The following is a 13,994-nucleotide window of genomic DNA, read 5'->3' as shown; positions in this document are numbered from 1 at the left end:
AGGTCTTTCTTCTGTTGGTTCCCCCCCTAAATGGCCTCTACGGCCGGCATGCTGCGCCGATCTGAAGCCAGCAGCCAGGTGCCAGGTGCTTTCTCCTGGTCTCCCAGGCAGGTGCAGGGCCCAAGCACTTGAGCCATCCTCCACTGCCTTCCCGGGCCACAGCAGAGAGCCAGACTGGAAGAGGAGCAACCTGGACAGAACTGGTGCCCTAACCGGGACTAGAACTGGGAGTACTGGCGCTGCATTCGGAGGATTAGCCTACTGAGCCGTGGTGCCGGCCATCCTTTCACTTACAGTTATGTGTATCCTTAGAGATGGAATGAATTTCTTGTAAACATCATATTGTTGGGTAATTTAAAAAAAGAGAATTTTGTCCATTAACATTTAAGGTAATTATTGATAGGTAAAGTCTTCCTACTGCCATTTTGATTCTTGTTTTCTAGTTTTATTGTAATTTGTTTCTTTTACAATCTATTGTGGTTATGTGATATTTGTCTTCTATAGTTTTATTGTAATTCCTCTCTTATAATCTTTTGTGGTTATATGATTTTCTGTAGTAATGTATTTTGATACCTTGCTTAGAATTTTAGGTAAACTGAAACATGCTGAAGCCAGGAGCCAGGAGCTTCCTCCAGGTCTCCCATATGGTTAGCAAATAGTTGGGTCATCCTGTGCCATTTTTCCCAGACCATTAGCAGGGAGCTGGATCAGAAGTGGAGCAGTGGGAACTCAAACCAGCACCCATATGGGATGCTGGCATTGTAATCTGCTACTTTTTATTTTTTTAACCAATAAGCCACAAAGCCAGTCCCCCTCCCTCTCTCCTTTCTTCCCTCCCTTCCTTCCTTTTTTAAAAAAAAAAATATTTATTTACTTGAGGTAGAGTTACAGACAGAGAGAGAGGGAGAGACAGAGAAAAAGGTCTTCCATCCACTGGATCAGTCCCCAGATGGCTGCAATGGCCAGAGCTGTGCCGATCTGAAGCTAGGAGCCAGCACGTAGGCCTTCTTCCAAGTACTTAGGCCATCTTCCACTGCTTTCCTAGGCCATCAGCAGAGAGCTGTATCAGAAGTGGAGCAGCCATCCATATGGGATGCCAGTGTCCATATGGGATGCCAGCACTGCAGGGAGATGCTTAACCCACTCTGCCACAGCATCAGCACCCTCTTTCTTTCAATTTGAAGAACTTCCTTTATCATATGTAAAAATTTTGTTAGCTGTTTTTTTTTTTTTTTTTTTTTTTTTTGAAAGGCAGAATAACAGACCTCAATGACAAGACCTGGGCCAGGCCAGGGTCTCCCAAGTAAGAAGCAAGGGCCCAGGGATTTGAGCCATCTCCTGCTGCTTTGCTAGATAAATTAGTAGAGAGCTGGATTTGGAGTGTAGCATCCTGGACTAGAACTGGTGCTTGGATATGGGATACTGGCATTGTAAGCAGTGACTTAATCCCGTGCACCACAACACTACCCCTAGCATTTCTTGACAAGTCTGGTGGTGATAAACTCTTGCAGTTGTTGAGAATTTCTTTATCTCTCTTGTTTCTGAAGAATAGCTTTGCTGGGTACCTTATCTTTGGTCAAAGATTTTCAAGTTTCTCTGGAATCCAATAACTTAGATATTAGCTCTTTTCATGCTGTCCCTAATTTCCTGTTAATTTTCTTTATTCTTTTTTATTCTTTTATTTTCCCCTTCCAACTGTATTTTCAAAAGCTTGTCTTTGATCTCACTGATTCTTTCTTCTGTTTAATCTGTTCTGCTGTTGATGCATTTACCATGTTTTTAATTTTTCTTCATGTATTTTTCATCTGACAGATTTATTTATTTTAATTACTTCCATCTCTCTATCAAGTCTTTTTGTCAGAGTATTAAACCATTTATATTATTTTTAAGTTCATTGAGTTTCTATAAAATAACTGTCTTGAAATCTTTATCTAAACATTTGAAAATTTCAGTTCTTAGAAGGTTGGTTTCTAATACCCTGCTTTGTTAGGTAAAGTTATGATTCATTGGAAATTCTTGATGCTTGTTGGTGTACAACATTGTCTGCACATTAAAGGATTTATTACAGTTGCCTGACTTTCTTTGTGGCTGTTCTCCCATGAATTCGAAGCAGTTTATTTTATCCGTGCCTGTGGACCCTTCAGCTGTTCCACCACATGATGGTGTCCTAAGTTGAGGCTTACTACATGGCTACTGTTGGTGTGCGTTCACTGTTTCAGTCCTTAAATATTCCCGAAGCTCAGATTTGTCCCTTATTCACAGTTGGTGTGTTCAGAATGAACTGGGAAAGTGTCAAGAGAGGGTTAGTCCATCCTTACATGCCTCTTCCTGGGATTGGTATGGGTCCAGATGCCTATCCCAGTGGCTTCCAATGCCACAATTATATCCAGAGCCCACCCCACTCCCCTATCCCCATGCTCAAGAGACTGGCACAGCCTGAAGTTAGGACTAAAGTCCACCCTGAAATAATCTGCTGCTGAAATAGACTCATAGCTGGTGGCCACTCCCACTAGTCACTGGTGATGCTGGCTGAGATATAGAATTAATCCACTGGGCCACAGAACTCCACTTGGTACTGGAGCAAGTCCAGAGACTCCATCTGTAGGCATTGCCCTGCCAGGGACCATTAGGATCTACTTAATGTTGTGTTTCACCAGACTGGCACTAAGTCCCAGTGCAGTCCTCTGGTTTCTTGCTGTATGCCCAAGGTTGAAAGAAAGGTAATAGAGGCAACCTCAACTGCCCTGGCTGGCACAAGGTGGGCGACACCTGTCTCATGGTCACCAGCCCCTTTGTACCCCTTGGGGGTACATGGCAGGCCCACATGAAGCTTGCAATGATATACAACAAACGAAGTCCATTACACCAGGACGGAGATCCCTGCCTTATACTGGGGCAACTCTAGAGATTACCCCACAAAATGGACTTGGCTTAGGGACAAGGATAACTGGGATCTTTCCTGTGCTGGGCTTTGCCAGCCTGACACTAAGTTCCAAGATACAATTGTGTAATTTGTTGCTGTCTGCCCAAGGTTGGAAGAGGAAAGACCATGGCAGCCCTTTTACCCAGACTGACACAGACTGTCACACCTAGATCTCATAGTCATTGGGCCCTATGAAGCCTCAGGAGTGTAAGCCAGACCCATTTGAGGTTGGCAGTTATACATGCCAAAGCTTAGCATCCCACCAGAGTGCAAGTCTCAGGCTGATGCTGGAGCAGGTCTCTAAGTTCCATCTGTGAACACCTGCTGAGTAGAGGCCTCTGGGCTTTATCAATTACTGAATCTGAGAGTGGCAAGCCTGGTTCAGAGTTCCAAAGCAAGGTCCTGTTTTGCAGCAGCTGGGGTCTTGCTATACTTTTTGTCAGAGGCTGAGGGAGGGATTGGGGTGGCTGCCTGGGTAGGATGGTTTAAATACTTGGTCTGCAGGTACAGGCCTGGGGGCATGGGCCATGGGCCCCTTACTGACTCTGAATGTTATCACAGCAGGCCTGGCACTGGGATTCAAGTTTAAGTAATAGACTGAATTCCATTTCTTTCCCCAAGCAGGAGACATCTCCTTGGAACTGGGGGAGTTGTGATGCAGTCAACTCTCTTTCCTACTTTATTCTGTGCAACTTTTCTAATTCTTACACTAAAACCATGCACTGTTGTCTCTCCTCTGACTTCATAGCTCTTGTGAAGGTGACTTGGTGCATGAATAACTGTTCAAATGGGAGATTCTATGTGGTGGTAGTTGCCAGAGTGTCTGACTCAGTCACCATCTTGTCCTGTCTCCCATAAAAATGTTTTGTTCTTGAATTTCTTATTCATATGTCAGAAAATGATGGAGATATTTTCTTTTCAGTTTCATTTAGAAATCTGTTCTCCTTTTCTTTTTTTAAACATTTATTTTTTATTTGAAAGACAGAGTTACACTGGCTTACACCCTCTTTGTAGAGACAAAAAGGTCCTCCATCCTCTGGTTCACTCCCCAAATGGCTGCAATAGCCAGAGCTGAACCTGTCTGAAGCCAGGAGCTTATTCTGGGTCTCCCACGTGGGTGCAGGGGCCCATGTACTTGGGCCATCTTCTACTGCTTTACCTGCATTAGCAGGGAGGTGGATAGGAAGTGAGGCAGCCAGGACTCAAACTGACACCCATATGGGATGCCGGTGCTGCATTAGCAAGCTGAGCCACAGTGCCAACCCCTTGTCTCCTTTTCAACTTACATAGTAATGCAAAGTTAGAAATGACAAATTTAACAATATTTGACTTCAGAAATAACTTTTTTGAATAAAGCAGCTATGAGTAATAAAATTTAATATTAACCCAAATGTTCTAAATTTTAGAAAGGCAACCATTTCATGGTGATAGTAGGATATATTAATGCTTAAAAGAGATATTTTGAAATGAAATGAGTTTTCCAAATAAGCCTATAAAATAAAGCGATGTTCCATAAGTAGTAGTTGCTGTTTTCATTTGGCTCTAAGTCTTTGATTGGATAGGATGTCTCAGACTCTCTAATACAATTCTGTACTTTTGACGAGGGTGGAGAGTTTAGGTGATATATGCAAGAAAGAGAGATTATCAAATAATACAAAATATATTATAATCAATAACAAGCTTTTTGCTTGTTTTGTGGGTACACATCTGTATGAAAGATGACAGCAAAGTGGAGGACATTCTTAGATCTTTGGGTTAAGAAGAGTCTAAGAACCACCAATTAGGAGTTTTCCTCTGCGTCAAGGAATTATCAACTCAACACCAAATGCAGTTATCGCACATACTGATTTACTATTTACTTCAAAGGTCTCTTTTATCTTAAATTATTATTTAAAGATTATTTCCACATTATTCTGAAATTTGTCAATGAATATTTACAGAGTGCCTGTTACATGCCAGGCATTGACTTAAGAGAAGGGACTAGTATAATTACAATAATACTAGATCATTGCCAGCATCAGCACTTATTTCATATTCCTATCACTTGTTTAGTGACCTTCCCATTCAATGAAAACCCAAAGTTGCAGTAATCTTTTAGGAGCTCTGTGGCAACAGCTGATGATGAGGTAGTGACCATGCCCTAGAGAAGCTCCTGAACTTATGCCAGTTTTCCTTGTATAGCTTGGGAGCTGCCTATAGTAGAGTGATTGCCTAATACATGTTTAGGCACTTGCTGAAGCAGAGTAATTTTCACAGTATATATTTGAAGATAACCTGATTTTCAAAATCTATTGCATCAGTTGAATCTATCTTGGGCATCAAGTTCAACACAAAAATCTCTGCTGGGGAAAATAAAAACCAAACAACCAATATTCTACCCATAATTATATGTGATTCATCTGAATACTATTATATTTTAACTATCATTTTGGTTCCTGTAGTTGGTAAAATGGAGGAAATTGGCAAATGAAAGTATACTTGGCTCCATAATAAGCTGAAGTGAAATTGCCTTCTTTATACGCCATTGTAATTAACATTTCTTCCCAATTTTTACTTGTCAAACATTATATTTCCTTCTGGATTAAATCTCCCTCAGTCAATAGTGCTTTGTATTTATTTTTTAGAAAAGACTAGGAAGCTAGCTCTGACAAGTTAAAAGTGTTTCCTAAAGGCCATGTAGATCTTTGGAAAGACCATTATTTTTGCACTTTAGGTGTGGATTGTAGACCAGACTGTAGTATTAACTAGGTACATGGGCTTGAATTTGCTCTTTTTAAATTTTTTTTTATTTTTTGACAGGCAGAGTGGACAGTGAGAGAGAGAGAAACAGAGAGAAAGGTCTTCCTTTGCTGTTGGTTCACCCTCCAATGGCCGCCGCGGCCGGCGCGCTGCAGCCAGTGCACCGCGCTGATCCGAAGGCAGGAGCCAGGTGCTTCTCCTGGTCTCCCATGGGGTGCAGGGCCCAAGCACTTGGGCCATCCTCCAGTGCACTCCCGGGCCACAGCAGAGAGCTGGCCTGGAAGAGGGGCAACCGGGACAGAATCCGGTGCCCCGACCGGGGCTAGAACCCGGTGTGCCGGCGCCGCAAGGCAGAGGATTAGCCTATTGAGCCGCGGTGCTGGCCTGAATTTGCTCTTGAATTTGTTTCCCTATCTCTAAAATAAGAGTCATGTTCTTCTTAAGTCTAGAACTGTAATTCTAAAATTCAGATATGTAAGAACCAAAACCAGAATTATGCATCGTGTGTCATGCATCAATTCCCATAGAATTGGGTCCTTCTGTAACATGTTAATAAATTCTTAAACAGCTTCAGAGCCAATTCTTTGTATGATGCTCAAGCTGTTGTTGTGTATGAAGCTATGCTTGTATACAAAAAATCTGTTTTTGAGAAAGTTCTTTTGATCCCCTAGGACAGAGAGTATCCACTTTAATAACTTACCTTGGTTTTAGTAATTATTATAATAGGCTTAAATAGGAATGACAGTCTTTTAGTGTCTTTATTAATTTTCCATTAACACTTTCCCACAAATTATATTTTCCTGTATCCCTAGAAGGACTTCAAAAAGCTTTATTATGTTGCATAACAAAAACAAGCAAAGGATGGGACTTAAAATATTTGTCTAAAAATAATGTGATTAATTATCTTCACAAGCTGATGAGATAAAGCTGTAATGTATGTAATCAAATGCTGTTGCTTTTGCTTCACCACAAGTTGGTATGACAATGGCCAGCAAGTGGGCCCTGAAATTTATGCTTAATGTGCCTGATAAAACAGATGGAAGCTTCTTTGCTTCAATTTCAGGGCTGTGTATTTAATGTTTGATAATTTAACACTTGTTGTTTAATAAATTGTGAATGAAAGCCAAAAATGGGTGGTGCTTTCTTTTTTCTGTTTCTAGCATGAGCAACTGCATAATTTCAGTGTCTGTTAATATCAAATGAGTATTAATTTGCTTCAGTAATGGTAAAATTTATGTAAACCACAGATGTGTTATGTCTCAATAGTTGTTTTGTACTTCTTGGCTACAAGGTTGTCCAAGCAAACACAGTGGACGAACGTACTAACTTTCTTGTGGAAGAATACTCCACATCTGGCCGTCTGGACAACATCACGCAGGTCATGAGTTTACATACTCAGTACCTGGAGTCTTTCCTGCGGAGCCAGTTCTACATGTTGCGCATGGATGGCCCCCTTCCTCTACCATACAGGCACTACATCGCAATAATGGTGGGTGCTTCTGTTCCGACTTATTCTTGTGTGCCAGGGTGTGTGTGTGTGTATATAGAACTAAGCATAATTTTATGAACGTAAGAATAGAAGAAGTCTGTGGCTTTTTGTGTATATTTGGAGTTCTTTAAGCCACTTTATACACTGGATGTTCCTCATTTAATTTTCAGTAAAATTATTTCCGTGTTTAACCTGTTAGGTTTGTAGAGTCCAGAAAAATCTTGAAAGTTTTATTTTTGCTCTTGTTGTTCTGCTTTTATTACTAATGAAAACACATATGTTTGTGACCTTTTCCTTAGTCATTGTATACAGGAGAATTACCACTAATTTGGCCAAGTAAGAGGAAAGAATCAGCAATAATTGAGAATCTGGATAAGTGAAGAAATATTAAATGAACTTTAGCACTTTTAAGTGCACCTGGTGTTACAAACTAGTTAACTAGCTAATGTTATTCACACAGTGAGTGCCGAGGAGAATTATAAACTGGGATGACAGGCATTAGGAATGAGAAAAGTAGAAACAGTGCTATAAGACTGTAACAGAGAAAAGAATGAGAACATGATGCAAGTGCTGTATATTCATGCGTGGAGAGGTTAGGGGAACAACTAGGCTGAGAGAGCTGGCAGAACTGGCCAGGAGTTAGTAGAGCAGTGTTTACCAAGATTGATTTGATTCTTTTTAACAACAAAAAGCAGCATTGTATGTGTTATTGGATAATGAATTGACTAAGACTATAACTGTAACTTAAGGTTTTGATGACAGTAGGCCTGAAAGCAGACTTAGAATGCCTACAAACTGAGAGAAACAAAATGTAGAGGATAGAGAGAATAAAATAATACTCTTTTATTAACGAGCATGGATTACTAAATTGTCAGGATGGAGGCTGATTCTGACTGCACAAAAAGGAAGAATGTGTCCGTGCTTCGCATCATCTGAGCAGGATGATGTGCACAGGCCTGATTGACAGTTATCAAAAGAGAAGTAGCCAAATTAGCATAAAGTCTGAATTGTTGGAATATAAGTTACAAGATTTTATTATATTTAAATTGAATACAGTAGATCTATTGACCAGAAAGAAATGGGCATGTTTCTCCTTCACATAGGAAGAAAGTGGATTCTAGGCTAATCCATATCGACTTCTTGATGAGGAAGTTGTTGGCTTCATGTGACCATTACTTGCATAAACAAGTACAAATCAGCTTCAGGTATTGATTCAAGAATTTACTGCAGCAGTAATAGGTGTTTCAGAGGGAGGATTCTGTAAGAAAAATGCTGGCTATAGAAATTATTGACGTCATCTAAATTATTTGTTTAGAAATAGTGGAATGAAACTCTGCCATGATTGTTTTATTAATGAATTCTTTTCTTTGTACTTTAGGCTGCAGCCAGACATCAGTGTTCTTACTTAATAAACATGCATGTGGATGAATTTTTAAAGACTGGAGGTATTGCTGAATGGTTGAATGGTTTGGAATATGTACCACAAAGACTGAGAAATCTTAATGAAATAAATAAGCTGCTAGCACACCGACCCTGGCTGATTACAAAAGAGCATATTCAGGTACTGAGTGTTTCTTTGAAACAAAATAATTCTGCATTAATTTCTTATTTCAATATTTTCTTAAGAATTAATTTTTAAGCATCTTTTATTTACTTTTTAAAATTTATATGAAAGGCAGAGAGACAGAGAAAGACACACAGACAGAGATCAACAGATAGGCAGACAGAGATCACCCATTCATTGGTTCATTCCCCAAATACCTGCAACATCTGGGGCTGGGCCAGGCCAAACCCAGGAGCCAGGAACTCAGTCTGGGTCTCTCATGTGACTAGTAGGGACCCAACGACTTGAACCATTGGTGCCTCTCAAGGTATGCACTAGCAGGAAGCTAGAATCAGGAGCAGAGGTAGGTCTTGAGCAGGTAGTCACACAGGCATCTCAAGTAGTGTCTTAACTACTGTACCAGATGCCTACCTCAAGACTTAATTTTGAACACTTTCATATTAAGAACTTGAAAAAAAAATAAAAACAACAAAATTTTAATTTTATATTTGTCAGATTTTCATTACTTTAAAAGACCTGAGGGTAGTTTTTATGGAAAAAGGCAATTTATTCTGGCTTACAGTTTAGAGGTTCACAGTCTAAGATCAAGCAGTCCCATTGCTTCAGGCATCTGGTGAGAATGAAGGAGGTAAGATCACATGGCAAGCCAGGAAACAGACTGAGAAAGAGGAAGTAGGCCTGGCTTCGGTAACCAACCTTCTCATGAGAACTATCTTAAAAGGGCAAGTCTCCCCGATTGTAATCTTTAGAATCGCTAGTGCCATAATTAAATCAAGTCTTTACCTTAATCTACTAATATTTTAAATTCATTAACTGGGTTTTTTTTTTTTTTTTAAAGATTTATTTACTTATTTATTTGAGAGTCAGAGTTGCACAGGCAAAGGAGAGGCAAAGAAAAAGAGAGGTCTTTCATTTGATGGTACTCTCCAATTGGCTGCAATGGCTGGAGCTGTGCCAATCCAAAGCCAGGAGCCAGGAGATTCCTCTGGGTCCCCCACATGGGTGCAGGGGCCCAAGGACTTGGGCCATCCTCCATTGTTCTCCTAGGCCACAGCAGAGAGCTGGATCAGAAGTGAAGCAGCCGGGTCTTGAACTGGCGCCCAAATGGGATGCCGACACTGCAGGTAAAGCACAGTGTTATTCTAAGGCTATGCTCTGATTTAATAGTATATTAGTTAGCTAAAGGAATTAATCATTATTTTATGTCACATATTAATTGCCTTGTACTAATTAATTTCTTAGGTCTTTAAAGATAAAGACCCTGCCCTTGGATGTGCTTTAAGTCTTGGGAAAGAGAGGAGGGAGTAATGACAGTAATCACAGCACCATAGGCTGTGAGAGTATGAATGAGGATAATGGATCAGGAAGGTTTCTCAAAGAGAAAACGTTCGAGCAAGGTCTTGAAGAGTAAGCGGGAGTTTTCAGGTGGAGGAGGGCATTTCAGAGAAAGAGTGATATATTCAATGTTTGACATGTTGGAAGCGTACATAATCATTTCTTTTTTAAGATGTGTTTATTTACTTGAAAGAGTTGCATAGAGAGAGAAGGAAAGGTAGAGAGAGAGAGAGAGAGAAAGAAAGGTCTTCCATTGACTGGTTCACTCTCCAACTGGTTGCAGTGGCTGGAGTTGCGCCCATCCAAATCCAGGAGCCAGGAGCTTCTACCCAGATGGAGGGGCCCAAGGACTTGGGCCATCTTCTACTGCTATGCCAGGCCATAGCAGAGAGCTGGATCGGAAGTGGAGCAGCCGGGCCTTAACCAGCAGCCATATGTGATGCCAGCACTGCAGGTGGTGGCTTTACCCACCATACCACAGCGCCAGCCCCAATAGTTTCAAGTTATTGAAGTATAGGTACATTTATGAAAGATGGAAAGTGGGAAGAATTGGGATCATATTGTGTGACCCAATGAATGCTATACAAGGACAAAAAAAGGTTCATGGAAAATATAATTAAAAGATAAATTTATTTGGGTGCAAAAAATTTGAAATCCATGCATAGTTTTTTCATAATATGCATTTTTCTTTTTTCGTTTTTTTGCATTTTATACTTTTTTATTACAAGTTTTGGTAAGATTTACAAATTATTTTTACAATATATCAATAGAACTACTTAACCATTGTGGTCCAGATACTTTCCATTATTCATTATAGCAACTCTGATATCTGTAGCTATATTTTTTTATGTACAGTAATAGAAATAATTCAAAGATAATAAGTTGGCCATTCCCCCAAAGCCTGGAGTGTGTTATATTGTTTTCCAGATATCTATGACAGGATGCTCATTAATCAATGATCATAAAACATTCTACACAATTACTTTCAACTAACTAATGAGTAATTCTGTTTATATTACTAATATTATTGCTTCTAGCACATTTAAAAATTATTTTTATTGAAAAGGCAGAGTGACAAAGAGGGGAAAAGAGAATCCTCCATCTGCTGGTTCATATCCCAAACACCTGCAACAGTTAGAGCTGGGCCAGGCCGAAGCCAGAAACTAGGAAACATATATGCATTTTTCATGAACTCTTTGTAGACCCTTTGTGTATGTGGATTTCAAAATCTGTTGCACCAAATTAACATCTTTTAATTTGATTTTCCATGAACTGTTTCAAGTATTTTCATATTAAAAAATTTTTATTTTTTTCCTCAGAAAGTTATTGTCTACCGAGTTAAGACACTTAGAGGGTATATGAGTCAGTCCTTCAAAATATTTAAAAATATGTGCATGTGTTTATATGTGCACATTCTTATCTAATTTTTAAAATTTTCTGTATTTGCTGGCGCCATGGCTCAATAGGCTAATCCTCCACCTAGCGGTGCCAGCACACTGGGTTCTAGTCCCGGTCGGGGCACTGGATTCTGTCCCGGTTGCCCCTCTTCCAGGCCAGCTCTCTGCTGTGGCCCGGGAGTGCAGTGGAGGATGGCCCAAATGCTTGGGCCCTGCACCCCATGGGAGACCAGGAGAAGCACCTGGCTCCTGCCTTCGGATCAGCGTGGTGCGCCGGCCACGGCGGCCATTGGAGGGTGAACTAATGGCAAAGGAAGACCTTTCTCTCTGTCTCTCTCTCTCTCTCTCACTGTCCACTCTGCCTGTCAAATAAATAAATAAATAAATAAAATAAATAAAGCACATTGTTAAAAAAATTCTGTATTTGTCTATTTTATAATATTTGTATTAAAGTACATGTATATAACTATCTATATAAAATATCTCCTAAGTATATTTTAATTTATGAATAAATATATGAGAGTTCTTCAGAAGCAAATGGAAAGTACATATTATGAAAAACTATGCCTGAATTTCAAAATTTCTTGCACCAAGATAAACTTATCTTTCAATTCCATTTTCCATGAGCTTTTTGAAGTACCCTTATGCTGCATAATATCAGGGATTGGGTCTCCAGTTGTTACTATTTATGTTCAAAAGATCTCAAAGATGACTCAATAATTGTGCTGACTAGTGATTAAAGCACATTTATCAATGCAGAAGGTATATTACAGATGATACAGACTATAAGCAGAGAGGCCAGTCATAGTAGCACACTCTAGAGATGATTTTTAACAAGAGAAAGCCAGGGTGAGATAAAGAGGAGGAATAAGAATGTAGTAATGATTCTGCATGAGAATAATCAGGACTTGGTGAGTGGAAGGATTAATTCCCAAAATGAGCACTTATGGGCCTGAGAAAAGATTATGACATCTACAGGTATTGTCCAATTATTAAAAGAAATACAGATCTGTGGTTCAATATAAAATATGGGTTAGAAGCAAAATTAGTTATTTACAGATAAACAAAGGTCAAATTGATAGAATGAACTGTTCATCTAGGAAATAATATACAAATAGATTGTGGGTAAAGAATAGGGCAAACCAACATTTTGGAGGCAAATAGAATTGAAGGGGGCTGGCTATGAGGAAATTAAAAAAGATCCACCTTAGGGTAGTTAAAGTATACCCTCAGACCCCCCAAAAAATTGGTGAAGTGAAGGGACATTAATTTTAAGAAGGAAGGAAGTATATACATAAGTTCTTTTTTTTAAAAAATTATTTATTTATTTGAAAGAGTTACACAGAGAGAAAAGGAGAGGTAGAGGTAGAGGTAGAGAGAGAGAGGTTTTCCATCCGCTGGCCCACTCCCCAGTTGGCCGCAACGGCCAGAGTGCGCCAGTCGAAGCTAGGAATCAGGAGCTTCTTCCGGGTCTTCCTCGTGGGTGCAGGGGCCCAAGGACTTGGACCATCTTCTACTGCTTTCCCAGGCCACAGCAGAGAGCCGAATTGGAAGTGAATCAGTTGAGACAAACCGGCGCCCATATGGGATGCCGACACTGCAGGTGGCAGCCTCACCTCCTACGCCACAGCGCCAGCCCCGCACAACATAATTTCTACAGAGATCAAATAAGATCAAGGATTTGGACTAAAAGTTCAGCCATTTTTAAGATATATAACCTTAGTGAATGTAGCTTCATGAGTGTGTGTGGAAAAAGAAACCAAATATTATTAATTTTAAAAGTAGAAATGAATATGAGATGAGAAATTGGAGATGAAGAGTGTTGGCTATCCTTTCAGTTTCAATGATAATCTTTCAAAAATTGGCAAAGGCTTTGTAAATTCAATCAATCATAAAAGTCATAAAAATGCTGTCAGGAAATTTTCTGAAATTATAAACAAAGCTATATTCTGAAAATTCTATTTATAGTGGCAAATAAGCAAAACTAAAACAAAATTAGAAGCAATTTGACAATCTAACAGTACAAGAATGAAGAAGTAGAAGAGTGGAAGATCTGTGTGTGTGTGTGTGTGTGTCTGTGTCTTTCCTTCTCTCTCTATAGCTCTTCCTTTCAGATAAATAAATAGTGTCTGAAAATATTAACTGATAGAATAAAAAAGGGAGTGAACGATCCATCATGGGAAGTGGGATACACAGCAGACTCATAGAATGGCGGATGTCCTAAACAGCACTCTGGCCTCAGAATTAGCTCTTAAGGCATTCGGATCTGGCTGAAAAGCCCATGAGAGTATTTCAGGCATGAAAAGCCAAGACACTCTGGCAAAAAAAAACAAAAAACAAAAAACAAAAAACAAAAAACAAAAACAAAACAGACACCTAAATGAAATATCTCCGTGAGTGAGATCCCAGTAGAAAGAACAGGTCATCAAAGAAAGAGGTACCTTTCTCTGAAGGGAGGAGTGAACTTCCACTTTGACTATGACTTGTCTAAATATGATAAGAGTTGGTGAACTCAAAAGACTTCCATAACCTTGGCAACTCATGACA

At 39.7% G+C, this 13,994-nt stretch overlaps 1 protein-coding gene across 2 annotated transcripts in view; it reads left to right on the top strand.

Annotated features, from left to right (window-relative positions):
- The window catches only part of SESN3 (sestrin 3), an 84,327-nt gene that overhangs the window by 48,071 nt on the left and 22,262 nt on the right, over window positions 1-13,994 (top strand). For both annotated transcript variants that reach the window (XM_062196898.1, XM_062196899.1), the window contains 2 exons: window positions 6,954-7,151; window positions 8,530-8,712. In XM_062196898.1, coding sequence (XP_062052882.1) covers window positions 6,954-7,151; window positions 8,530-8,712 — 381 coding nt within the window. The remainder of the gene's footprint in view (window positions 1-6,953; window positions 7,152-8,529; window positions 8,713-13,994) is intronic.

The sequence above is a fragment of the Lepus europaeus genome, chromosome 7 (genome assembly GCF_033115175.1).
Source record: "Lepus europaeus isolate LE1 chromosome 7, mLepTim1.pri, whole genome shotgun sequence".
Classification (NCBI taxonomy): domain Eukaryota; kingdom Metazoa; phylum Chordata; class Mammalia; order Lagomorpha; family Leporidae; genus Lepus; species Lepus europaeus.
Note: the sequence above shows the minus strand (reverse complement) of the source record. Positions and strands in the feature narration are given on the sequence as shown.